Source organism: Chondrus crispus, genomic scaffold (assembly GCF_000350225.1).
Source record: "Chondrus crispus Stackhouse genomic scaffold, scaffold_263, whole genome shotgun sequence".
Lineage (NCBI taxonomy): Eukaryota > Rhodophyta > Florideophyceae > Gigartinales > Gigartinaceae > Chondrus > Chondrus crispus.
In genome coordinates this window covers 36,845-64,794 of record NW_005179141.1, presented here as the reverse complement: position 1 = coordinate 64,794, position 27,950 = coordinate 36,845, and the positions used below count along the sequence as shown (strand labels likewise).

Below are 27,950 nucleotides of genomic sequence, written 5' to 3'. Positions count from 1 at the left end.
AGAGTTGATCTACTTTTGTATCATGCAACAGTTGTCCAATGGAAACGGATTCTATAGATTTTTTCTTTTGACTTCCTTGAGCCTCTTTACCCTACACCGAATACTGCAAATAGTGCGGGTGAAAATATAGTGCGGGTTCGAAATTAGTGCAGACCGCAGTAAATTGTGTTTCTCGCCTATCGCCGATGGCGCAATTACTGCGGTCCGCACTAATTGCAAACCATACATCTAATAGTTCAGTCTCAGAAAGCAGCCAATTCGCTCTCCTGCGCGCCATTTTTGACAGATACTAACCCAAATCTGGAACAAAACGCCATTGCGGTGTTTCGGTTATGCACATATAAAGGCTTACCTTTTCCATTCTTACATCAAAGCTGCACCTCGCCGTCCGAAAGATCCAGCTTGCGTATCATGACGGTATCAGCATCTCCCATTTTTCCTTCCCTCCTAAATTCCGAACGCCTGCGGAACGAAAGAGACGCAGCTTCAACACAAGAAGCTACCGTAGATGCCCATCATTCCTCTGCCGATCCGCCTACATCTGCCACACTCCAACCCAACTCCGGCCTTCCGGCACCGCCGCCCAACACAGCCGCGCCCTCGGCGGTCCGCACAAGAGCTGTCCAACGTGTGCTTACGCGATCAGATCGCGTTAGGATTGTCAAGTGGATGTCTGAGGAGGTCTCCAGGGCAGGTTCTAAACACATTGCCTCAAAAGCTGTCCGCCAGTTTCCCCATCTGCTCCGTGGAAACGAAAAGGCGAACAATTCTAAGGCAAGTCGCTTATGGAAAGCACGCCTCGAGTACCTTGAAGCAGACGAGACGGCTTGCGCGCCGCGCTCAATTACCAGGGTTACAAGCTGTGGCTTCAAAAGGGTGTATCTAAAGGCCAAGCCTGGCCGCGGTCGGAAGAGGTCTGCTTGGGTAATGGCGCTGCAAGCCGACCACCTCGAAGAGTTTGACAGGCTTCGAAAAACCGGACTCAAGTTCAATGCCAAGCTGTTCGGGGATCTTGCGAGACAGCTCATAAAAAGTTCTACGAGGGATGAATATTTTCTAAATTATTTTGATACGTCGTCAAAAAAGTTTATTCAGTACATGATCACACCGCGTTGGATCCAGGCATTTATCGAGCGGAACGAAATTGTTAGTCGCGCTCAAACAGGCAAATTGATGGGTTCCCCGGAAAAGCAAGCTTTTATCGAGAAGGAAGTGGCGTATCATCTTGGCTCTGTGGCTCGAGAGTTTCGTTCAGGACGTTTAGATGAGGAAGATGTGTCAAATGCTGACGAAACGCAATTTGTCATCAACATGGACAACCATCGAACGTTGGGAATTTGCGGTGAAGCCGAGGTAAAGTATTCAGACGTAGTGTCTGGAGCGGAAGGGATGACAATGATTGTACGTATATCTGGTGGAAGGGATGCAAGAATCGAAGCGCCAATGATGGGTTTTCAGAACAAGAAGAGAAGTTACCCAATTCAAAGCGTTCCTGACGATGTAGCGGGAGTTTCGTATCGCTCGGGGCTGAAGGGTTGGACGGATCGCGAAGTAATGCCGCAGTGGCTGAGGGAACGGAAAGTAATTAAGGCGCTTCGGCACGGCCGGCGTCGTGTTTTGTATATGGACAACTGCAGTGGGCATGGTGAGACTGCGGCAATGTTGGAAGCGTTGACCGAAATCAACACAGAGGTCAGGTTTTTCCAGCCGAACTGTACGGACTTACTGCAGCCCGCCGATTCATTTGTGATACAAAAGCTAAAAGATGCTTGGCGTTGTCGTTGGGACCAGCACAAAATGGAGCGCGTAATGGCAGGTGACTTTTACGGCTTCTTCTGGCAAGTTGCCAAATCCAGGCAAGCACTACTTTTTGGAGCTTGCCACAGCGGCTGTTCGGGATGTTAACGCACAACGCGACAGCGAGGGTTTAGCCTACGCACGGAAAGCCATGATTAGATGTGGCTTAGCGCTCAACACAAATGGGCAGTGGGAGGAAAGACAATTGTTTCCCAAGCTACAGAACATAATTCAGAGGCATCGAAACCATTTTGAGGGAGCTCCTGTGATTGCGAATGAGGGCCAGGTGGTTGGCGAAGGCGCGTAGAGATATCCAGTACCCTTACACATTAAAAATCTCAACTCTTCTGATTGGTCCAGATTGCATTCGGCATTACAGACAGAATTAGGGTAGACCGCACTATTAAGAACAGAATTATTTACTGCGGACCGCACTAATAGGGGAAATGACTTAATTAGTGCGGTATCAATATTAGTGCGGACCGCAGTAAATACCGTCACCTCGGCTTCGAATTGGCGTTCCAAAATAGTGCAGACCGCACTATTTGCAGTATTCGGGTGTAGCTTGATTTCAGATTGTTTTTCATTGTTAGGTGGCCGTTTGCTTCAAGATAACAAGGGGGCAACAATGATGTTTTAACCAGATGCGAGTTGGAGCGCCCACCGGCACAGATCCTTCCGCCAGTCGTTGTTGAATTCGAGGTCCACGGTGGCCGAGATCGTGCTTGAAAGACGCTCCGTGCTCGTTGCGACGGTGTCTGAGGAAGGCGACGCGAGAAATGTGAGGAAGGCGGGGGGGGGGGGGGGGGCAAAGGTTAGGGTAGTTTTGGGCGGGGGTATGAAGGGTGAGAGGGTGGGTATGGCGGCGGAAGAGGGCGGATGGGAGGGCGAGGGCGGGGACAGGGGCTTGGCGTCGGCTGGGGGCGAGCATGGCTCTTCCGTTTACGAGCCGCGAGCCGCGGGTGGGTTATCGGGATGGGGGTTTAGGAGGTGAACGCGAGGATGGAGGCGCACAACGAACCACGGAGGATAGGGTGGTGGGTGAATCTGGAGAAGGGTCATAGCCATACTGGGAATGCGCCAGGGGAGATGCGTTTCTGGTGGAGACGCCGCAGGACAAACTTTAGAGACCGGTGGAGCAGGCCGCGAGTACAAGGGTGCATCTGAGTGACAGCGATGTCCATTTCATCGAAGCTAACGCCCACGTGTAACACGTGGATGATCAGGTCATAAAAGCTCTGAGTGCTGGGCGGCTACGAGATGGCGGCATTGCAGCTACGTCCAAATGCATGAGGCAGGCAGCCTTGAGGGTTTCTTAGTCGTCTGTTTGCAGTAAAGGACAACGAAAACCCTTCGCAACGGAAGAACCGTACGACATTCACACGTCAGGCCCGTTCCCACTCCTAGAGTTGTTTACTGTGTGATGAGGGGAAGTTGGTTGATAGATCATGCACACAAAGATATGGACTGGCAACGTCCATGAAACAAGACTCTCCAAGCTTTCGTAACATCAAAATGGACTTCCCCCCCTCCCCCCTTACTACTACGACGCACCAATGCAACACATCACGAATGCCTGGGGGTGGCAAGCGTCTATGGCTTTTCGCAATTTAGACCACTACCTTCATGGAAACAACCACATTAGCCACCGCTGCAACTACCACTACATGATCGTGCCATATCAGTGAATCTACTGTAGTCTCTAATGGAGCCAGGACAGCCTCAGACCCGTCCTCTCGCCTTCGCGCAACTCTTCCCTTGCGTACAGTTATTTGCGATGTTTGTCCTGTACAACACAGTGCCCACGTCTACGATCCTCAGAATTCGATTCGTGATGTCTTCCTAGTCCTTTGCCCACCCGCTACCAAGTGTGATCCCTCTATCCACGTCCCACACCCTCACATTCTCGTCCCAGGATGCAAACATCACATGTCTTCCGTCCGCACTGATGCCAACACTGTGCCTCCTGTCCGTGTGACCAGTCAACGAGCCCCCTCCTTGTGCTCCGTCTGGTACGAATGCGGCAACCGCAGTGCAGTGTGCGTACGTCTCGTTGTCAGAAGATGGACCAGCGCTTCGTATAGCCCGGTGATGCATGCAAAACAAAAACTCAGTTCTTGTTTTGCAAGCATCACCCGGCCATGAAGACTTTCATGCCTCCTCTACTTGTCGTCCTGACGATGATGCTCCCGCCAAAACTTTCGCACCTTCTTTTGTACTCATTATAAAGCGCATACAGCTGATGCCACGTGCAGAGCGGCTCGCCCCAGACTACACCGTCGTACACGTCAACGCAGCCCAAAAATGTGCGGTCACCATTTCCTTCTTCGGTCACGGCAGCAAGGAACGAACACTGTCCTCTAGCCAGTGAAGGGCGTCTTCCCGGGGAGCACCGTCTTCCGCCTCCCTAACCATATCCAAGTATCTATATGCTTCCACGAGCGGCGCAAGGTTGAAGAATACTTTCCCAATCAACCTATACAATCCGTCAATGTCAGCTATGTCCATTTCCTGTGCATAGACCTCTAGGGTATATCGGTTGCACCAGTCAACATCAAACAAAGGATGGCCTGCGAAAGAGCTGTCAAAGTCGAAAAACCGGACCCCTGGACCCTCATCGGCGCCCTTCCTGGTTAGGTTCCCACTGGTCGTGTCATTGTGTATCAAACAGGTAGGCATTTCCAAATCAATAAGTTCTGTCAGATCGTCTTGCAGCTTCACCTTGATGCTCGACAGTTTCTGTTTTGCTTCCGTTTCCAGCATGGGCAAAAGCTCCTTACACTGAAAAAGTGAGTTCAAGTTCTCACGCATCCACAGTGGTGAATAACATGGTAGTCCGGCCTCCAACAAATCAGGCAACACCTTTGCGCTTGCGCGGTGCAGACGCACCAGATCTCTTACGCCCTGCTTACGCCCTTCATCTTCCAATCCACAGAAGCTAGTCTCGTCACCGTGGTCCACAAGGATCATTTGACGACGTTCCACATCTGCGAACAACGGCTTGGCGACAAGATCAGGAACAACGCTAGACATTATTGACGTGACTCCAGCATCGTTCGACGTGGATGCACTGCATTTAAGGTAGTAATCACTCTCGTTCGTCTTGATCCTTAGCACGGCTCCTCTGGATGACGCACGGATCTGAACCAATTCCCCCATCACATGCACATTGTGTCCATCCAATATTTCGCGCACCTTTCGAAGCGTTTCTTGATACCATCCAACAGAGGCCCAAGGCACCCGTCTAGGCGGCGTAACGTTAGCTACGGTCTGTTCCAGTTCTCGCCGAATGGCCTGCTCCGCTTCTTTCTCCGAGTGCGACACATGGACGACACCCGCTCTGTGATCATTGGTGATGGCCACCCAACTGCATCCAGAAGGCACTTCTTGAGATTTCTCATGGCACTGAGCAACGAGAATGGCGCGGACCTTAGTAGCTGAAAGATTAGGCGTTTCAACGGACAACTCCTCAGAGTAACAATGTCGAAGAACAAGAAACGGAAATTCGATACCAATTACTGTCTTGGCAGCGCTGCACACACCCTCTATCGAGCTGTCAGATACTTCTTTAGAAAGAAATCCCGGAAGCCTCCACTGATCAGGACCACTTGCCACAAGCAAAACGTATTGATGGCTCACATCAAACGTAAGAAGTTGCACCTCATGGACCAAATCCCTTTCACAGCGTGCTCTGGATGACTCGTAGATAGGCTGTTCGCTGCGAAGTGACATCTCTCCCGATTGTAGAAGAAATCTTGCGTGCTTGTTCTGTCGAGCTTGAGATATTTTCCGTTGAAGACTTTAAGGTCAAGCGTGTACCAGATCGCAATAGACTTCACCGTCCGAAGTTGGACAAGTCAAGCATGGACCAAAGATGAGCTGCGTAAATTTTGAATTTCTTTTCGAAGCGAAAAAGTGGCCTCATTATTCAGCATGAGAGGCCACTTGTCACCTAGACACTAATTACAGAGCTTACGCAAACGAAAGTTTCAGCAATACAATTGCAGAAATTCTGCATCATCAATTACTGATATCCATTTCTGAAAATTTTGTGAACACTTTTATAAAACGTTTACCTCAAACGTAGACTTTCAAACGTGGGAGTATTAGACGAAAAGGGCATGCAGTACAACTACACACTGTAGAGCGGTACCATCGTCGCAACAACGGCGGTCGAGGTAGCCGTCGATTGCGCGATAGGCCGGGGGAGGAAAAAGGACCATCGCACAGCTTTGGTGAGACGTCAAAAAGTCCTTTCGCAAGTCGCGTTCTGCAATTCTGTTTGCAGACGATCTACATTTGCTGACTCCGCCTTCTGTCACACCACAGCAACTCTTGCTTTGGCAATGAAAGTAGCACATGCTATCAAGGACTATCGCGATTACTGTACGTGTTTACGGAGAGTTTATGTGCGTTTCAGGTTGTGGGCGGGCCCCCCACGCCACCACTCGCTTCCTCTCTCTGGCGGGTAGCCACAGCAGCCCGCGACGTAGCAATCTCCGCTAATCTAGACCTCCATCACGAAGTGCCTCCCGCTCCCGACCAGACGCTCAACTCCCAGACCGGTTCGCTCCTGCTTGCCACCTTTGCGCAAGTGTCACACCGCGCTTTCCGGTGCTGGTAATGCCATCGCGTTTGTGTAGCGCTGTTCCTCGCCGACGCCGCGCTTCCGCGTCGTCCCACCCGCCATTCGCCGCAGCCCCTCCGGCCGTCTCCCTCGCCGTCTCACCGTGCAGAAAATCAACGGCGCTGTCGCGCAGGGTACTATTTACACAATGACACCCGACTCTACCGCGAGCGCGACGCAACAGCTCGCCAGCGTCGCGTTCTACAAGGCGCTATCGTCCCACTTCCAGCGCGTCTCTCACATGGGCGCGCCGTTTTTCGCGTCGCCGATGCGACGAGGCAGCTCCTGGGCGCGCCGTTCGTGCGCAGTGAGCCTGTCGTGCCACTCCTGCGCAAAGTCTGCGAGACACGTCGTGAGCTGTTGAAACTGGTCTGTGCCTGCGCCACGCGGCTCTCCCGTGGGGAGTGTGCGCGAGCGGGTCGGCGAGCTCGTTGCTCCACCCGGCCTCCTGTTGCGCCATGACCAGTTCGCGTCTGTTGGACACGCTGTGCGATGAGGTGGCCGGCGTGAGGAAGGGCGGGAGGAAGACGAGTGTGAGATGCGTAGGGGAGATGAGGGAGGCGAAACCGTTCGCAATGTTTATGGCGGCTACGTTGAACGCTGGGTTGTCGTACTTGAGGACAGAATTGAGGGTGGAGGCGGCTAGGGCGACGGTAGAGATACTGGAGGCGGGGAAGGTGGGAAGGGAGGTTGTGTTTGGCGGAGGGGGGAATCCGATGGAGGCGCTCAAGGAACTGGTGGTGGTTGTCAGGTCGGACAAGGCGGGGGAGGGTAAGGGTGACACAAGCGTAGGTAGCAACGAATTAGTAGCCTTGTATCATGCATGTATTATATCAAACTACCGCCAATTACACGACACCTGTCCCTATCATTTATCACGACATGCAGAAATCTTCTTCACTAAAAACCCACATTTCAGCATTTTTCGTCACGACTTCATTGCGGAATTCTGTATATGCCATTTCAGTGTAATGTTCTTTGCTGAATTGTTTGCAGAATAGAGTATTTACGCAATCAAAATATGGTGAATGAATTTCGTTTTTCTCTCAATAGGGAGCTTACGCTGCCGTTCATGAGCCAAATATGAGCGAAAAATCGCGCAAAACATTACAGTGCTTTCAGTGTTCACAGAATTCTAGTTCTCTACGTGAGCAGAGTGGCGGAATAGTGACCATTTGCTCACGACAATTCTGCCTGAATTTTACGACAGGTGTCTTTACGTTTTGGCGTACTTTCTAGGTTTCGTTACTCTTCTTCATGCAAGATCAGTCCTGATCAGCAGAACACACCGTCAGCCGTTCAGATTTTCCTGTCACCTGCGACATGGCGGAGGTTTTAGACGCCAGAAACACTGATGATAGAGAGCTGCGAGGTGTTAGGAAGCGAGGGAAGTATCTACCAGAGGAGGACCTAATCATCGTACGTGAAGTGGCCGCGTTTCGCGCTCATGTCGCTGGTTATGATAACGTGAAGCAGTCGTTTGAAATTGTTGCTCGCAAAGTTAATCAGAACCCGCATATGTCGCAGAAGGTGATTTGGAAAGCCGTACAGGAAAGATAAAAACGACTGCAGGACGAATTTGACGTGGACGATAAGAGAAACAGCAGTCTATCAGATATCGCAGGAGGGGAGATGGGAGAGCTCTATCAGGCGATATCTCAAATCGAGACACGACACCGATAAACGCGTGCTGTGATACAAATACGAAAGTTGAGCGGCTGTATGTAACATTTTGCTTGCCAATTACTACGAGTACAGCGCGAAAGAGAGCTCTTCCTTTGCATTTGGTGAGGGTAAAGTCTTTTTGTCTCATAGTTGTCGTTGAAGGGTCGGCTGTACTACTCCCATCCTGATCTACGGCGTTAGCTACCGCGCAAGCATCATGAGCAAAATCGTGAACAGATTTTTCGGACACGTGTAGATTATATTTGAAAGGATTTTCACAGAATTGTGGGGAAGCGTAAGCTCCCAAATACATGTCCACGTGTGAAAGCCAATTGTGAAATTCACAAATGAAGCCTGGCGAACAATGGTGAAATATGGTGCGTTTGTGAGGTCGTTTCACAAACACAGCTGGCGGGAAACCAATTGCAAGCACATCAAAACCAGCACACGCCAAAAAACACATCAGCCTCAGCTCCTCTCGCGCCATGGCTACCGTTTTTTCCCCTGAGGACGCTCCAGGTACCCCCGAAAAGTCACCAGGAGAGACGCCAGTTTCCACCCCTACAGACAATCGTCGTCGAGAGTCCAAGCCGGGTCGCAAGTCCATATTTGCGGGCACAGAAGATCTAATTATCGCGCAAGAAGTCTTTGCCTCCCAGGCATATGTAGCCCCGCATGAAGAGACGCTCTCCCGCTTCGAGACCGCGGCTCTGGATGCCAACGCAAACCCAAATTTCGCGCACAAAGTCACGGGAAAACACATTCAAGACAGATTCAAGAAGCTGCTCGACGAGTACGCCAAGCGCAATGGGCAAGACAGTGTTCTTTTTGGTGTTGGAGGTGAGATAAGGGAGCTCGATGAGCTATTGGGGGACATAATAGAAGCAAAGAGGGACCTTAGGGCCCGAAAGGATGGAGATATGAAGGAACGTGCTGATCAGGAGCGCCAAAAGATCGCTGCAGGACAAGATGTAGTGCTCAATGCACTGCGTGGTAAACAAAGACGTGAACAGAAGATCAGTTCGGACGAGGAGAGCCTTTCGAAAAAACGACGCTTGGCTGTGGGTGATGGCATGCAATCCATAGGGCTCACACTTCGCGAATCAGAAGCGGCCAGTTTCGACATGGAGCAAAAGAAGTTAGACTTTGCGCGCGAGAAAGCTACACATAAATTGGACCAGAGCGAGAAGGACCGCAAGGAAAGGGCTGAAGAGCGCGCGCAGCGCGCAACCGAGCTCGCAGCTTATCGTGACTCAATGAGCGGCATGATGGAGCAAACAGGGAAGCAAATGCAATCCGTATTTTCTTTGGTAACGACGCTCCACTCGCAGCAACAAACAAAGAAAACGAACGAGTAACAAGAGTATTCAGCGAGTAAACGTTTCTCCAGTATCGAAACGCCCTACATGCCACCTACTCCCGCGCTTGACCTCGTCGATCCGCATTACGTACCACAACCGCTGCTCCCACGTCTGGTTGATCACGAGCCCATTGCATGCCAACCTCATAGCCCTCCTCACGCCGTTGCGTCCACGAGCACAGCCGCCACGCTCACCGCAGCCCCAACCTTTACCAGTGTAACGGACTCACCCTCGTGGTACGGCCAGTACACGAACGGCCCCAAGAACACCCTGCCTTCACCCCAGCCGTGCACGTCCACATCGCCCCTACACGCTCCACTGTTCAGGAACGACAGCCGCCTCCCCTCCACGTCATACAGCACGCCTCTCACACCCCCTTCGCGCATCTGACTGCCGCCTCCCCTCCACGTCATACAGCACGCCTCTCACATCCCCTTCGCGCATCTGACTCCATGGAGGTAGTAAGCGAGCCTCTCTCCCGCGAGCGACAATCTTCCAAATCAATCGAGGCTCCACGATGACCATTTTTCGGCCGTGGCGAAGCGAAAAGCGTACGGCATGGCGACGCCAACGTCGATCCGGTTTTCTTACATGCAGTCGATGCGCAAACGCCAGAACGCCGACGTCACGGACACGTATTGGTCCCCCATTCCATAGCGGCGGTGTCCCCCAAAGGGGGGGAAGCCCTCTGGCGCTGCGCTCTGTGGGTCAGGCATCATCCCCGTGCATCATGTACTCCTCAAGGGCAGGAGGCGCGCAGTGGAAATATTGCCAAATAGCATTTGGGTGAATGCAGTTACAGGAGTTGGTGAGAAGAACAGCTGCGATATACAACATTCCCACCGAGCTTTCCTTCAATTTCATCATACGCTTGAAGTCCACAAACGTCCAGTACCTCTTAATTTCCCTAAAAATACCACTCAATCGTCACGCGAGACCTCGTCATAGCCGTGTTAAAGGCTCTTTGTCCTGGTGTGAGATTAGATCCCAAAAAGGGCAAGAACAAAAATACTCTTGAGCTATAACCAGAGTCCCCATAGGCCAAAAATTGCCGGTTAAGATGGAAAAAGGCCTCTTGTAGTGTTGAGTCAAGCCCGCTTCGCATATACATAGTCCAATCGTGACGCCAGCCCTCTAAAGGACCAGACAGATGCATGGCGAGACCGCACGGTGTAGTTAAGGCCTGAAATTTGATAGCGTGTTTCCGTTTATGCCCGCTATAAGCAACACGCTGATCGATATCCAGGCCACTTGGTCGAGCTACAGCCAAGTTCGTTCCATCGATGAATGCAACAACATTCTCAAGCCCCTGACTTTAATACCCACCGCTTCTGCATACTCCTCGAAACGAGTTTTCCAAAAGGGCTTGTGTAGAATGCTCATGACTAGATCAACACGCACCGACACGAATTGAGAAAGCCCCTCCCAAAATATTTCTGACAGATGCGGTGTGTGCAGAGCAAAAAGTCTTTCTAGGTCTCTCCATCTGTTCGGCGAAGCAAGACGGCGCAGAATGACGCAAGTTACTAACAATGGGCTTGTTCCGTAGCGGTTCCGGCTGTAGTATAACTACAAAAGAATTAGATTAGAAATTGGATCCGGCTCTGTAAGGCACGAACCTTACAGACAGCCGGTACCACACGTGTACGGGGGCACGCGCCCCCACGTGTACTATACGTGTACGACACGTATACAGTCAGCCCCGTCGGCTGACAGTGCCGACTACAGTAGTGCCCCATAGTACAGTACGTACTGTACTAAGTTACGATAGACTAATTGTACATTAAATGACGGAGCGGACCGGCGGCGGCGAGGGGGACAAGCACGGACTTGTCCACGACCTACCGCCTAGGTCTGACTTCCAGCTTATCTTAAGGAAGCTTCCGTTAGCTACCTTAAGGCGAGACCGAGCGCGGGTGGAGGACGCGCGAGCACGCGAGCGAGCCTAGATCCACCTCCGCCCGTCAGCGCTGGAACGTAACCCAGCGCTGCTCCGGGGCGTCGAGGCGTAGATCGGCCCGCGCGTGTGCGCGTCCTCCCCCCGATCCCGCTCTACCACGCTACCCGGGCCCGTGCTCCGGTTTCGTTAGCTGGTCCGACTTCCCCCGTCCTCTCGTACGTACGGGTCTTCCAGGACTAAGCATACACCCCTATCCGTTTAGGGGTGTTTATGCTACAGTGGTCTCCCGACCTAGAAGACCCCGAGATCTTTCCGAGAAGACTTTCTTTTTCCTCCGCGTCCGTACGCGTCGAGATGAGTCAAGAATACGCCCCCTCGATCTGCTCCGAACCGGCGGATCCGAAGGCGGCCGCTATGCACGCCCCATCACCGCCGTTCGGCGACGCCGACGCTGGTCTCCGAGACCGCCAACCGTCGCCTGAGTCCCCCGAAGGACAAGCGGCTGCGATGTTCGACCGCATCGCAGACTACATCGAGGAAGTCCGTACTTCCCTCCGCATCGACGTTACGGACGCTGTCTATTCGCGCTGCATGGACGAGCTCCGATCCATCCGCGAGGGGAGGTTCGACCGTGTCACCCAGTCGCTGGAGAATCTCCGAGCACTGGTCGACCAGTTGCAATCGCGACTGGTGCTCGTCGAAGACTCGCGTCCCGAGAACCCCGTTACGTATGGGGAAGGTCGTCCCGCGAGGCCGACCTCATCGAGACGTCCTGACGCTCGTCAACCCCCCTCGGCGGAGCAACTTGGTGCCTTCGCGCACCTCACCGCTGAGCTGGAGTCCACGCGGCAGCGTGCCCGTGACCTGGAACGTACCATGGCCGCAAGGCTGCCCGGTGCCCCCACGAGAGGGCCCGGTGGTACCGTACCTCCGGACGCTGCCGCCCCGCAAGGATGGCGCCCAACTGTGGCCGATCCCAGTCGAGACGCAGGAGAAAGACGACCTCCGATGGACGCCAACGTCGCGTCCGAGTCCCAAGCTCTGCCACATGTCCCCGGAAACATGTGGCAGACGGGACGGGTGCCGTATCGTAACGACCCGGACCGTGGAGTAGCCGCTCGCGGATCCGGAGAACCCATGTTCTCCGTCGATCCCCGCTGGGGCGGCTACCCGCCGGTGGACCACACCGCGCGACCCGGACCGGTAGACGTCCGTACGCTACCCGTTACCCCGTTCGGCACGCTGGGTCCCGCTGAACCCGGACTCGAGCCGGTACATACGATGATCCAAGAGTTCAGCGCCGTCGCTGACTATCGTATGTACCGCTTGGATAACACCTCGAGGCTCGTCACCTCGGGTGACGCGGGACGGATCGCGAAGTACGTCCAACGCTGTCGTGGGATCCGTCCCACGATGCGTAGCTTCGACGGTACGGACCCGATCCGGCTGCTGCCGTTCTTGAAGGATATCCGGATAACCTTCAACTCGCAACACCTGACGGAAGGTGTTGCGGTACGAGTTCTCGCGCACTTCTTAGAGCGCGATGCGGAGCGCCTGTATACGAGTTATACGATGCGTGGCCTCCGCGCCGGCCAGCTCCACGACGACGTGAGCTGGCCGGGGCTCGTAAATCAACTCTTGAAACGCTACCTCACGGACGACGTGTTAGGTGAAGCGTACGACGCTGTCGCTACGGCGCGACAGAAACCCCACGAAACGGAGAGCACCTTTGCGGACCGGTTAGAAACTGCCGCGTTCCGATGCACGGCAGTGTTCTCCGAACAGTCCCTCGCGCACTACTTCGTGCGGGGACTCGCACCTGCGACCCGTGCCGCAGTTTCCGAGACCGTTCAGCGGCTGCCAAGCAGCCAGAAGACCGATCTACCGACTATCCGCCGCATCGCCACGGCGGAAGGGACTACGTACCGCGCCCGGCGCGGGTTACCTCTGCCGGACCCGAAACCGGCAGGGAAGGCTGGCAGGACTACGAAGTCCGCCGCAACAAGTTCGCCCGCTTCTACCCTCCATGTCGGGGAGGATGAGTGGCAGGCTGACCCTGTCCTCATTACGCAAGGAACGGGGCCCGTGGGAGGACGACCTCCCACGCCGATGTCGACCGGAACGACATCCAGTTACGCAACCGCCTTCGCGCACACTCCAAGAGTGGCAAGGGGTACGGACCCCCGGGTCGCAGAGCTCGACATCTCGAATCGAGATGCAGGAGCCGAAGCCCCTCGCGTACCCCTCCTCACCGATGAGGAGGCGCGCCACGCGGCGACCTTCGCCTCAACGGATGGCAGCGCGTACGTGTGCTGGCTGTGCCGTACGTACGGGCACGCCATGTACGCCTGCCCGTTCCTGTCGCCGGAACAACGTATGTTCACAGCGTACAGGAACTACCGATACCAGATGGAGACGCGCCCCGGTGCGCGTAACCTCCTCCGGCAGTCGGTCGGCGAGGGCCGTCCCCCGCGTCAAGGTTTCCCGAATCGTTCGGGTGGGGGCGCACGCTTCGCCCCACGTGGAGGTGGGTATCGCCGTAACGAACTCGATCGTCGTGATCGACCCGATTACCGCCAGGCGGACACGAGGTATCCCCGTCAAGGAAGGGGAGGTGACCGGGACCGTTCTCGGTTACCTCAACAGGTACAGAAGGCGATCATGTACTTGCAAGATTGGGTAGAGGGTCCGCATCCCCTACCCGAGGAGGATCACGAAGGAGAACCGGTTCTCCCTGTCCCCCATATCCTGCGACGTCCGGACGTCGCAGGTCAAGGTCTAGAAGTACCCGAATACTTCGCCGATAACGTGGTGCCGCCGTGGGTGAGACGTCCCGACCCACGGGACCGAGGAGCGGGAGAAGACCTGGCCGCCGATAGCCAGGAAGGTAGCTCCGATAGCACCGGTAGTTCGAAAAAAGGGTAAAGACGGTTACGTCCACGCGGTCGCGTGAGCCGTCTTGTCCCCACGAACTCGACCGGTCCCCACGTGCTCGCCTAGGTCACGGGGGGTATTGTCCGATAATACACCCCTCGCCACCGGAAGCGAGCACGGTAGCCCCTGCAATGCCGATACAGGGGGGAGCGAACGTCGAGGCCTCCGTAAGCCCGACGTTCGGAGAGGACAGCACCGGGACGCCCGTAGTACCGGTGATGGGTAACGAAAAGGACGGGAGTACCGACGACCGAAAAGAACAGGTCGACCTCCAGACTCCTGTGAGGCCAAGGGAGCCGACGAAATGTCCGCCACGTACGGACTCAAGCACCAGAGGGGGCATCACGGAGACGCGGAAGCCCCACGACTCAGGTAGAAGGAAACGCAGGAGGGGCCAGAACCGAAGGCGACGACCTCGGCGGAACGATCTCGCCGAGCGGGTTGCGCCCAAGATGGTCGACGGCATTGTATGCCTCATGACGTCCAAGATATATAACGTCCTTGGCTCCGTGGCCACCGAAGGTAACGCGTTCAAGCCCCACACGATCGCCGTCGATACGTGCTCGGGCTACAACTTAGTGAGGAAGGCCGACCTCCCTCCCGACTGGACCCGCTTCGTAATACGGGACGCGCCATTACCCCGACTGGCTGGCGCGAACAGTAACCCGCTTCGACTTACGGCGGTCGTCCGCCTTGCAGTCCGTTTGCGGAACACGACGTTCCGTATACCGTTCGTGGTGGCGGAACAGCTTGCCGTTCCCGTCCTTCTCGGCACGGCGTTCATCGATGCCCACGTACGTAGCATCGACATCGACGGACAGAAGCTCGAACTTCGACACGGTGGCTCCGTAGCCATCGTCGACGGAAAGGGGAAGCCGACTCCCCCTACAAGGCGACACGGACGCCAAACGAGCCGGCCGGATGTACGGGATGAGGCCCCGCAGGCGATCCGACTCGCCCGCTGGGTTACCATCCCCGCGATGTCGCAAGCCCGAGTGCGCGTCACCACCGCGGGGAGGGGCCTCGTGTTCCTGGAACCAAAGCCCTCACTCCAACACCGACATGGAGTGAGGTTGACGAATGGCGTCGCCGAGGTTCTGCCGAATCAGACCTTCGACGTCATCGTCGCGAACTTTTCGCTACGGGAAAGGCGGCTTCCGAAGCACACCGTCGTGGGATACGCGAAGCGCAACCCCCTCGCGATCCTCACGCCCGAACGGAGGGTTGCCGAGGGGATCGCGCACGCGCTACACCTGACCGACTTGACCGATCAAGTCGGGAAGGCCGGAGCTGGACGACCGAGCTCCGACGAACGGACGACCGTCGTGAAGAAGGGGGTGGTCACGGACGAACGGCCACCTCAAGACCAACCGACGGCGGAGGGTACTGTACCCCCGCAGAAAAAGGATCCCGAAAATCCACCGATGGATTGGGAAAAAGAAATCGACTTGTCATACATCGACGATGACAAGCTCCGTGGCCACGTACTCGAGATGCTCCGTAAGCACTCGAGCCTGTGGAGCGGTGCGCTCGGAACTATACGAGCGACGGAACACCGCATTCCTCTCGAACCGGGTACGAAGCCGATACGTTCGATGCCCTACCGTAAGGGGCCCGCGATGCGCGAAATGGTCGCGAAGGAGGTCAACAAGATGTTGAACGCAGGGGTTATCGAACCCGCGAGCACCGAGTGGGCGTCCCCGGTGGTGCTCGTACCGAAGAAAGACGGATCTCTTCGGTTCTGCGTGGACTACCGGCGTCTCAACGCGAAGACTGCAGCGGATTCGTATCCGCTGCCTCGGATGGACGACTGCATCGACTCGCTGGGAGACGCAGCCGTCTTCACCACGTTGGACTGCAATTCCGGTTATTGGCAGATCCCGGTCGCTCCGGAAGACCGGGATAAGACCACCTTTACGACGCACATAGGCACGTTTCGCCACTTGCGCATGCCGTTCGGACTAAAAGGGGCACCGGCCACCTTCCAACGCGCACTCGACATCATCCTATCTGGCGTACGTTGGCAAATATGCCTCGTGTACCTGGATGATGTCATCGTGTTCTCACGTACGCACGGAGAACACGCGAAGCATCTCGACATTGTCTTGAGCTTGCTGCGGAGTGCCGGAATCTCCCTCAAGCTCAAGAAGTGTAGCTTCTTTCAACCGAAGGTACACTACCTGGGGCACGTCATTTCCCCAGGTAAGTTAAGTGTGGCCGATACGGCGGCCGACGCCTTCAAGACCTTCACATTCCCGAGGACGCTGACGCAAGTGCGCTCGTTCCTCGGGGCGTGCAACGTATACCGCCGATTCGTTAAGGGGTTCGCGAAGATAGCCCGTCCTCTGACCGACATGACGCGTAAGGATTCGGATCCTGACTTCTACAACCCTACGGAGGCGCAACGGGAGGCGTTCGAGAACCTCAAGAAGTCCATGATCGCTCCGCCGATCCTCGCCCTTCCGCGGTACGGCCGTCCGTACATGATCGACACGGATGCGAGCGCCTACCAGTTGGGCTGCACGTTGCTCCAAGAGCACGACCAGCCAAACGATTGGCGCCCCGTAGGCTATTGGTCCTACTCGCTGAACGACAGCGAGCGCAACTACAGCGCCACGGAACGCGAGTGCTTCGCCGTAGTGTGGGCCGTCCGCACACTACGGCCGTACGTTGAAGGCACAAAGTTCACCGTCCGGACGGATCACGACGCGCTGAGGTGGCTCATGTCCCTCACGGAGAGTTCCGGAAGGCTCACCCGGTGGCGGCTACGTCTGGCTGAATACGATTTCACCATCCAGTACCGCCCCGGGCGCGTGCACCAAGTACCGGACGCCTTGTCACGCCTCGTGTCGCCAAGAGTCGCCGGCGACCCCCGCCCGGCCATCGAAGTGGATGACGACATCCCCACCTTCGACGCGGGTACGACCGTTCGAGACGTATCGAACGAGCTTGCGGACCACGTCTGTACCGGAAATTGCGACCACGAGGTCGAACACGTCTTCGCGACGACGCGAAGCCAAGCTGGGCCACGAAGAAGGCCGCGCGTCCGAACGCGCGACGAACCAAGGGGCGACGACGAAGCCCCCGTTCTTCAAGGACCCAGTCCGTTCGGGGAGGAGAACGACGAGTTCGACGCCGTTGATCTCGAACGCGCCGAAGAACCCGAAGTCGGGGCGCCCGCCTCCACGGTCGCTCCTCCGCAGGACGACCTACCGGCCCCTCTTACGTTTGAGGAGATCGCCGAGGAGCAACGCGTGGATGACTTCTGCCAAACCGTTTTGGCACGACAGTCAGAGTCCCGGGACTCCGCGTTCTTCGAGGACCACCAGGGGGTGCTCAAGCGGAGACACCCCTTCGACCCTGATATCGTACAGGTGGTGGTACCTCGGACGCTCCGCGCCAGGCTCCTTCGCCTGTGCCACAACCCGGCCATCGCGGGACACCCGGGCCAGAACCGTATGTACTACGCGCTACGTCGCGAGTACTACTGGCCCCATCTCGCCGCAGATGTCGCCGCTACGGTGCGGGGGTGTCGGACGTGCGCGATGAACCGGGTTAAGTTGCGGAAACACCTCAACCGTTTGAGGTTGTTCCCGGCAACTCGGCCGCTCGAGAGCCTGGCTATCGACATTCTGGGTCCGCTCCCCAAGACGAAGTCAGGAAAAAGGTTCCTGCTCGTAATTACCGACCGCTTCACTAAGCTTACGCAGGTCGTCGCGCTACGTACGATTACCGCATACGCCGTCGCAGTCGCGTTCTGCGACGCCTGGGTATTTAAGTACGGCGTCCCGCGCACGTTACTGTCGGATAACGGACCGCAGTTCAACGCCAAGTTCTTCCACAGCACGTGCCGGGTTCTCGGGATTACGAACCTATATACGTCGGCATACCATCCGCAGACGAACGGACAAGTCGAGCGATACAACCGGACGATCGCCTCAATGCTGCGCAACTACGTAGGCGAGCACCAAGACGACTGGGATGTTTACGTGGGGCCGCTTACGTATGCGTACAACTCCCACGTACATCGCACCACACGCACCACGCCGTTTGAGCTCGTGCTCAGCAGGCCACCGCCAGAGTTCTCCCTTCGAAGAGTCGATGATGGCGTTCCCCCTGCCGACAGGGGGAATCAGCGAGCTGAGTTCCTAAAAACGCTGGACGATACGATACAAAAAGCCTACGGAAGCTTGCGTCGGACCCAAGCACGATACAAACGCGACTTCGACAAGCGCGTTCGAAGAATTAACGCACGTCTTAAGCCCGGGAATTACGTGTACCTGAACCCCTCCGATGGGGGGAAGACGTCGAACAAACTCGCATCACCGGCAGTCGGACCGTACCGAGTGCTCGCGAATGACAAACGCACCATCACGATCGACCGCGATGGTGTGACCGAGCGCGTCTCCGCAGACCGCTGCGTGTACTCACCCCCACCGGCGAACGAGCCTCGGGCGAGCACGACTACACCCAGTGACCTTGCCGTCAAGGTCAGGGAGGGGACGCAGTTCGCAGTAGAACGGCTGCTCAAGCACCGGGTCATGGAGGATGGAACTCCGGAGTTCCTCATCAAGTGGGCGGATTACGACACGCCCACCTGGACCGCGCGGACTCACGTCCCAGAAGAGCTCGTGTCTCGCTACGCGAAACGACTTCGAGTGCGCACCGGTAGGGACCTCACTTCGGACCTGAACGCGGACGTTCAGTCTTGAGGAAGGGGCCCTCAACCGTTCCGGTACGGCTAAACGCAACCGTTTCGTTACGGTTATATAAGTCTGTCGCAATTGGAAGACAAGGAACGTCAGGAAGGATAGGCCCACGGACGATCGCCGACAATCGCGAGGCATGTCAATACGTATTGACAAGCAAGGTCAGGGTTACGAACACCCATCCACAACCGTCGAAGAAGGATGCAGTACGAAGGACGCCACGGAGAGCAAGGCGCTTCGCTGAACTCTGCGCGCATTGGGACTAGACAGTACGTACTGTCTGACGAAAACATGGCAGGCGACGACGGTCTAGGAAGGAATGGTTCACGTAATAACCGAAGGGACGAAAGAGCAGTCTCTGTTAGTGGCAAGAACGCAGACGAAGCCCTCACCGAGAGGACGCGCTCAATGGGCTCGAAGATGCGCGCGGGTACGCGAGATATGCGCGCCGATACGCGAGAGGTGGAGGGTTCACACGAACGGCCAAGACCGCAACCCGATCGTTACATACTGTACGGAGGCGGCATTGCGAAGCGCCGCCCCCGCTGTCGCCGGTCCGCTACTGTACACTCAAAATAATCAGAGGCGTATGACAGCGCACCAATCACGGAGTGTGATTTAATTTTTGCTGAAATTATTTTGGCGGGAAAATTGGCCAAATTTTGAGGTGGTTTTTTGGGGTGATTGGATCAAGGGCTCAGAGCTGTTGCTGTGCGCGCACGCGCGCGCACAGGTACTGCACGCCGCTCATACGCCTGACAGCAAGCACCGGCGCCGGTGTCAATCCGCCACCAACTGCGAAGAAAATAACGAAAAAAGAGGGAGCGCGCGCGACAGACGCCACTCACGTGCGCAAAGGTGCGCACGCGCCGCATGAGGGCCACGCAATACATGGCGGGCCGACCCGCCATGGCTGTTGTACTCGGCTCCTCGGACGGTGGTATGGGAGCAAGCACCGTACACGGACCCCTCCCTCACTCCCGGAGGGAAGACGGACCCGACAACAGCTGTTACCATCGAGGAGGACGTCCCCTCGAGAAGCGCGCACGCCACTCGGCTCCCTTGTAGTAGCCTTTCCTCCCGCAACCGCGTACTGCGCAGGCGACCCGAACGGCACGGCGCCGTCAAGCTGGCACCAAAGTGGTAAGGCGGCACGGACAGGAAGTCGACAAGGGGACCGGGCGTGAGGGGAGGAAGGGGTACGGCCCCCTTTCGGAAGCCCAAATACGGAGGGAGGGACGGCTCTCCCTACGCCCCTAGAAGGCGGACCCTAACCCCCGCCGACGACCAAGCCAGGCAACCACAGTTCCGGCAAGGAGGAGGGTGAGTCCAAGGGCACTGCTCCTCGACGTCCCTGCCCCACACGGACGAGGCAGCATCCGTGCGCGCGGTAGCACGGCAGAAGGCGGTACGACCCGCTGTCCGTTTGGAGCATCAGCTCTGTCGCGTGACTTAGCCCGTGCCCCGGGGAACTGGCGTCCCGCGCCGTAGGGAGGACGCTCAGAGAAGGAGTCGAGCACGAAGGAAGGAATTGAGGGGGGCACCACCAGACGACCGGCGACGAGATCACGGACTCGAATCGCGAAAGGGAAAGCTCCAAGGCCAGCAAGGACGAGCCACACGGAGCAACCTGCTCCCTACTGCGAACGTGGATGCTACTTCGCATGGCGAACGGTCCGTCCGGCTCGTGGGCCCTGTAGGGCATCCGCGGAAGGAGGAGTGCAGTACCGGTCGGTCGTGACGAGCTCAGCGCTCCTCATGAACGGAGGATGCATGCCACGCGTCTCCCTGCCTACGCCGATTCCGCATGCACGGGGAAGGGCCCCCGTGGAGATGATACTTTCTCTTATCGTATACGCGCCCCGTATGCTGTCGTAACGACCGGATGAGCAAGGAAGCAAAAAGGGGCCCTAAGTGGCTTTACGAAGATCGGAGTGATCAAGGGGGAAAGAGGCGCCGCACGAAGGGGGACAGCGCTGTATTAGCGGTTCGTACCGCCAGGAGGAGCCGCCGACCCCAGAACGTAAGTGCTCGGAGGACAGTAGCTAGGATGACGGGGCGTCTCCGTCGCCACCTCATCGCGAGGGGGCATCACCACCTCGACGTGACGAGGCCAAGGGTGCGGAGGAACTACGGGCGCAACCATCTCGCCGACTGGAGGGGGAACGTACGCCCTCCCCTCATAAGGGTCCGGAATCCTCGGACGCGGCACGGAACCGGACGAAGGGTGCGTGGCGGAGAGAGATCGGAGAGTGTCACGCTCACGGCGGTAGCGATCTCGCTCAGTAACCGCACGTTCCAAAGCGCCTTCCTGACGAAGGGAGGACTCCCGTAAGTCCCCCAGTTCACTCTGTAGCTGACGTAGCTGAGAAGAAAGGGCAGCGCGTTCATCCCCAAGGCGACACGCCTCTGCGCTACGAGCCAGGTACCAACCAGCCAGCGTACTGAGGAGGCTACTCACGCGCCAAGTTCGGTCGACCGAGTTCCCCAAGGCCAGCACAAGATCAGGGAAGGCCCTGATTTCGTCTCTCGTTAACGTGAAGTGCTGAATAGAGGCGCCGCCGGGGATGTTTAGAGGAGGGAGTGACGGAGTTGGAGACCCCACCGCGACGCCCTGACTCGCATCGAACGCGGGAGGGGCGCGGAAGGGATTCGCCCCCACATGTAGGGGGGTAGTCGGCTCTCCGTCTAAGTGCCTGTAACGTTTCCTGCGGGCTTCCCGCACCGCCGATCCAACTCCGGCGCCGCCGCGGTACGTCCCGCTGGCGGGTGGATTAGGGCGTGCCACGAAGGCGTCCGCACGACGGTCGTATGCCAGAAACGTGCTGCGCAGGTTGGTCGTATAGTCCGTCCAGGGACGGTGGTTGCGTTCCGGCACGTCCAAGGAGCGGTGCATCAGGTCAAGGACAAAAGAGTAGGACCACGACACGTGCTGCGTACCGTGTTCAAGTGGATGCAACGCGACGTCAGGGAGCTCCGGAGCGACCCTACCAAGAAAAGACAGTACCGAACCGGGCTGTACGAAGACCCTCCCGTTGATGGAAACCTCGTTCATAAAAGCGTTTCCGACCGACCAAGCCCACTCTCGCTCCACGTTATCGAGGAGGACCTCGTGAGCGGGGTGGTGTCGGTCCGAGCAAGCATAGCCGAAATGCTTGAGGGCGTAGGGGAGTAAGACGTGTACTCCCAAGGAAGGAAAAGCCTCCCGTATCGACGTGGGTAATTCAGGGAAGTCGTCCGTCGACAACCCACGTTCGAACGATGCAGACCGCAAAACGCGGCCGTCCGCCTCGCTCGCTTGGCGATAAGCAGACCAATCATGCGGGGCTAGGGCAATCGAATGGAGTCTCATTAAGGAACAGGCAGACTTCTGCAGTGCTGCACGCGTTCTCGAGTACGCATATGGCCGGGGGCTCACGTACAGTCCCGCCACCTCTGCAAGTACAAACCGTTGAGGACCCCGGGGGCCGGGGTGGAACATATACGTCGCCATGCGATCAACATACTCCGCCTCTTCTATACTGTATACGATTGTTCTGTCACTGGGGATTTCATCTGGTAGCTGGTATGGGGCACCGGTCCCCTCGGCCAGCAAACGTCCCAAGGCAAGCGAGGCCTCTTCGATCAGGCCCTCTGCGTATATGAGACGGATACGTAACAGGTCGGGACGTACCCGACCCTGCGAGAGGATCTCGCCGACGGTGATCCCTGATCGAGCGTAACGACGCCATGCGTACCTTAGACGACCAAGAGGAAGTGGCGTCGATCGCTCGAGGGGTACGCCCAACCACTGCGTCGTGGTTGCGGCGTCCTCCTGGGCTATACAACGGATATCCCGAGACGCCTCGGGCGGTGTCCCGGGGCGCCGACAGCTCCCATAAGCGCCATACGACCCCTCCGCGGGCTCGTACGCCGCGCTCCCCCGCCCCGACGACGGGGCCTCACCATTCCGCTCCACCCCAACGTTGGACTGCGCAGCGGCGACGGAAGCCACTGCAGGGGCGGCACCCAACTCCGTGGACAACGTAGTCTCACGGGACCGCCGCCCTTGCTGGAACGGCGGAAGGGAGGAGACCACGGGCGTAATCGACGCGTCTTGGAGCGGAGATGCCTCTTGCCTTGCCGTGGAACCTTGGGAACGGACCGGCCCTTCGACAGCTGATGCAACGATTGCGAAGCGAGACGGCTCACAGTGCAAGGGGTCTGTTCCCGCTAGGGCCCCAGTCGGCGGGGAACCTGCCATGACAACGAGAAGGGGGGAGCCGACGGGCCCGGTTGCGCGTACGATAATCAGAGAAAACAAACGCGAAGAGGGGATCAAGCAGAAATAGGGGTCAGCACGGGATGTGGAGAAGAGAAGGGGACCGGCCAGCACGCGCATAGGCCACCGTCCGGGAAAAGAGGGGCGTGACGATGGAACGCGATCGCGAGAGGTACGCGGAGGGCTCGAGACGACTACAAGCTCGGACATTTCCGCTCCCCTCAAGCACATGTGGACGCGGACGTCCACGCTTGAGGGGGGGGTGGTGTAGTATAACTACAAAAGAATTAGATTAGAAATTGGATCCGGCTCTGTAAGGCACGAACCTTACAGACAGCCGGTACCACACGTGTACGGGGGCACGCGCCCCCACGTGTACTATACGTGTACGACACGTATACAGTCAGCCCCGTCGGCTGACAGTGCCGACTACAGTAGTGCCCCATAGTACGGTACGTACTGTACTAAGTTACGATAGACTAATTGTACATTAAATGACGGAGCGGACCGGCGGCGGCGAGGGGGACAAGCACGGACTTGTCCACGACCGACCGCCTAGGTCTGACTTCCAGCTTATCCTAAGGAAGCTTCCGTTAGCTACCCTAAGGCGAGACCGAGCGCGGGTAGAGGACGCGCGAGCACGCGAGCGAGCCTAGATCCACCTCCGCCCGTCAGCGCTGGAACGTAACCCAGCGCTGCTCCGGGGCGTCGAGGCGTAGATCGGCCCGCGCGTGTGCGCGTCCTCCCCCCGATCCCGCTCTACCACGCTACCCGGGCCCGTGCTCCGGTTTCGTTAGCTGGTCCGACTTCCCCCGTCTTCTCGTACGTACGGGTCTTCCAGGACTAAGCATACACCCCTATCCGTTTAGGGGTGTTTATGCTACAGCAGATCTACTTAAATGCTTGTTAGCAGAAGAAAGGAGGACTGATTACTGTACTGTGCGGAACCTTCCCAAGGGAGGATGCTGTGCCGAATTACGAGAACATGCGTGGAAGGATATTCGGCTGCTGAACCAATAAACCAAGTAAAGCGGGCGGCGGCCCGGCTACGTTATGCCAAATTGGCTGAGCCTGCATGGAAGACAATTTGGCTTCTGAAACAATAACCAAGTCCCACGGGCATGGGCGCGGTTACACATTAGTAGATGACGTCGTCACATCTATTTTCATGCACTCGGTAATTAACGTCTGCCTGCTCCGCGTTGGGTCTCTGTCGTGTTTTGCAGTGAGAAACGCGCGCTTTGCCCACCTCAGATACGATAGAGTGTTTGAAACCTGGCATTCAGTCACTAAAACTTCCAGCTCTCCAAACAATTCCGCGATCTCAACGACAGACGGTACAGTCCTTCTCTCTCTCGCGTCCTCTGCGCTCCCATCTTCATCACTTGATTGTAGTTAAGATCTGTATGTAGCTAAGGTCTGTGAACGCTGTTCGGTGAAGATCGGGCCTAGAAGCCACTTTCACATGTTCTCACGCGCGACGGACGCACGGTGTTGTTACGCAACGTGTACACGCACATACGAAGATTTCAGCGCCCATTTTAAGTAGCTGAATAAACCACTCCGACGGCCAAAAAAAGGTAGGGACAGTCGTCGAGTACGCAACCACAGGTTATGGACCCTACGCAAGCCTAACAGCAACTACTGCATTCTGCGACCTCTACAACGTATCCGAGCTTCGCTCTACGAAAGTAGCCGACAAGGATTCGAGCGTTGCTCTACACTTTACCCACCCACCGTGCGAGCATTGCTCCGCTAGCCAAGTCTGAACATTGCCCCTTCTAGTTGTCACCAGCCCACAACGACAACAAAGCCGATCTACAACATACCAACTCTCCCCGGTCGCGATGCCGTCACTACCGTGAGACATCCCCCATTTGGACACTGCTGTACGACAACGCTAGGCTTACAGAAAGAGAGGAACGAACCATGGACACCCCTGACGCCAGCGGCAATCCTCCAGGACCTCACAGCTACACGCTCACTCAAACCCCGAAATGGAAGATATCAGAAGAGCTCCCCGCACTAACGGAAGACAATTTCCCCCTGTGGCATGCCACCCGTAGTGCAATAATCGGCTGCACCGTGAGGGGGTGGAAAGAAAATAAATTGAGGGGTATGACAAAGTGGGGGGGTGACAAGTGAAAATTATTTCACTTTATTATTTTAATTATTAATTTTAATTGGTTGCATATTAGTTATTTAACATTAGATTAGATCTAGGATCTAGCGCCGAGAGCTACTGTAGTGGCTCCGGCGGGGCAATATATACCTTAGCCCTCTGACCACCAAGTCAGTAAAGGAAACCCGAGTTGCCGGAGTTGAATGTCGCCTTGGTCGAAGACCGTTTCTACCAAGACGCTCCCTTATACCTAAGCCTACGGCATCCTTCAGCGCTCGGGGGTCCCCTTCCTTTTTCCTTTATTTCCCAATCTAACCCGAGTTGCCGGAGTTAGATCTCGCCTTCGTCGAAGACCGCTTCCGTTCACGCGACGCGCTTCCCATCTACGCTGCTAACGACATCCTCTATTGGGGGTCCCATTCCTTTTCCTTATCCTTTACCATTCCTATTTCTATCTCTATTCTCTATCCTTTTCTATCTCTACATCTATTTTTCCCTTAATTGTGTTGGTTCCATTGGGGTTGCGACCGATCCGGTGTAGGTGTTTTAGCCATCGGGCAACACGTTGTGTAGCGCTGCTACTGTTTCAAGTTCCGTCGGAAGGCTGTTGCAACGACGCCTCCGTCGAAGGTCTTGCTGTACAAGACAGAGTTGGTACCACCTACTGCGATTGCGATCGCGCTGGTGAGGGTGTTTTTAGCCATCGGGCAACACGTCGGTAGTAGCGTTGCTACACGGTTACGATCCCGTCGGGTAGTGCTGAACAAGCCCCCGTCGAAGACCTTGAATTATACGCAAGGTGCTGAAGACGCTCGTCGAGCATTGGCCTTACAACCCAGCGAGCCGCAGTTAAATTCTCGCACACAAGCCCAACCCGCACTCGCCGAGCACTCAAGTCTTGACAAGCCTCTACCACCATTATCCTCCCGGGCCGGGCATCTTTCCTTACCCCCCCCTCCGTCGGAGTTGAGCTACCGTGGGCCGCAACCCCACACAAGGGGAAAGGTAGTCTCGAACGCTCCATAGCGCGTGCCATCGGCAGTGGTTGTTTCTGTTGCTGTTTTTCTTCTTTTTGTTTGACCGTCGGACTGTGTTCGCGGCCTGCCAGGCACATTGCACTACACCACCCTAATGGACATACTGACCATGAATGACCTCGGAGCCCTCATTGACGAAAACTTCGCCCCCCACCCGATCTGACAGCGTTTTACGGAAAGGAAATGGCCAGCTGTCGCCGAGTAATTGCCAAAAATATCCTTGCCAACATCAACAACCAGATTCCAGGCGTGCTCTACACCGAAGCCCCCTCATGCATTGTCGAATTCCTCAAGGACCTCTTGCAAGGCAACACAGCGGATAACCACGCTATACTGGAACAAGAAGCCAAACAAGACGTGCTACACGATGGCATGAATCAAGGATTACGACACAAAACACCGAGCCCTCCGTGCCTGCATGCAGAACGCAGCATACCCGCATATTTCCGAAGAAGCAACAACCGTTCGCTTCATGGTGGAAGGACTCCGCCCTAACGCCTGATTCCTCGATCTCATTCAGGCGTTCAAGGCCACTGGAATCCCACCCAGAATTTCGGACTTCCAAAGACGGCTCTATGACGTCGAGGAGAATGGAAGGATGGACACACTATCGCCGCCACTTTATCCCACCCAGCCGCACACTCGCCATGGTGACAATCGGGGTCGGTATCACGGCAGTCATCGACGCGGTAATACCCGTGGTAGGGGACGTGGCAGGTAGGGATACCAACGCAATGATAACAACTTTGCCCAACAGCTCCAAGATCTTGCGAACCTCTATCAATTAGTGTCAAACATAAGCACGCCGCCTGCACAAGGACTTGATTCCTCTCATCACCGGAGAACCGTTCGTCGTTCCGCCAAAGGGCAACGCGCATACACGGATCCCGGTCTCAGCTTAGAAACGGACACCCACAATCCTATCGACCTCGCCACGTTTCCAGCCATAGGCACAGCAGGTGCCCAGGTCTCGGACGAAACCGAATCCGAGGAGGACGATCATAACCGTACGTTCATACTTGACTCAGGAGCCCACCCTTCTCACGTCAATTTTTCGTTCCTTGCTATGCGCCAATTGACAAAACCACTAACAACAAAAACGGCCACCTCCTCATCAAACGGCGCCACTCACGCTGGCATATTACAGTTCAAGACAAATAAGCACTACTCGCTGACCCTGTCAACAGTCTTACACCCTGGCATACATCCCAACCTTCTCTCAGTCCACTCCATCACCAAGCAGCATGGGCATGTAGTATTCTCCGCATCAAAATCCAGCATCGTTAACACCAAGGCGGCCAACCCGCGATTGATTAGGTCAGCAAGATGGGACAACGGCCAATACGTCCTCCAAGGCCCACCCCCTCGTCACTAGCCGCCAGAAGCATCCCAATCAAACGTCGTTCAAAGCAGAGATCAAAACTACTTACTTATCAGCAGCCAACAGAGGCTACATCCTCTGTTAACGTACAAACATCGGCGCTATTCCGCGCGGCTTACCTAACAAATTGACCCAAAACATCTCCGCGGCTGGCCG

The 27,950-nt window shown here is 56.2% G+C and overlaps 3 protein-coding genes; 2 read left to right on the top strand and 1 right to left on the bottom strand.

Annotated features, from left to right (window-relative positions):
• The first annotated feature begins 2,973 nt into the window (after positions 1 to 2,973).
• Positions 2,974 to 3,078, top strand: CHC_T00005015001 (hypothetical protein). XM_005716342.1 is given in 2 exon segments: positions 2,974 to 3,030; positions 3,031 to 3,078. 1 exon segment carries the CDS (start codon positions 2,974 to 2,976, stop codon positions 3,028 to 3,030), a length of 57 nt encoding a protein of 18 aa, XP_005716399.1. The 3' UTR covers positions 3,031 to 3,078.
• A 487-nt stretch (positions 3,079 to 3,565) lies between these two features.
• CHC_T00005014001 (hypothetical protein) lies at positions 3,566 to 5,722 on the bottom strand. Its single transcript, XM_005716341.1, has 3 exons — positions 5,667 to 5,722; positions 4,150 to 5,473; positions 3,566 to 3,658 (listed from the first exon to the last, which is right to left on the bottom strand). Exons 1-3 carry the CDS (start codon positions 5,720 to 5,722, stop codon positions 3,566 to 3,568), a joined length of 1,473 nt encoding a protein of 490 aa, XP_005716398.1.
• A 348-nt stretch (positions 5,723 to 6,070) lies between these two features.
• Positions 6,071 to 7,425, top strand: CHC_T00005013001 (hypothetical protein). XM_005716340.1 is given in 3 exon segments: positions 6,071 to 6,656; positions 6,733 to 6,882; positions 6,883 to 7,425. 1 exon segment carries the CDS (start codon positions 6,883 to 6,885, stop codon positions 7,423 to 7,425), a length of 543 nt encoding a protein of 180 aa, XP_005716397.1. The 5' UTR covers positions 6,071 to 6,656; positions 6,733 to 6,882.
• The last annotated feature ends 20,525 nt before the right edge of the window (positions 7,426 to 27,950 follow it).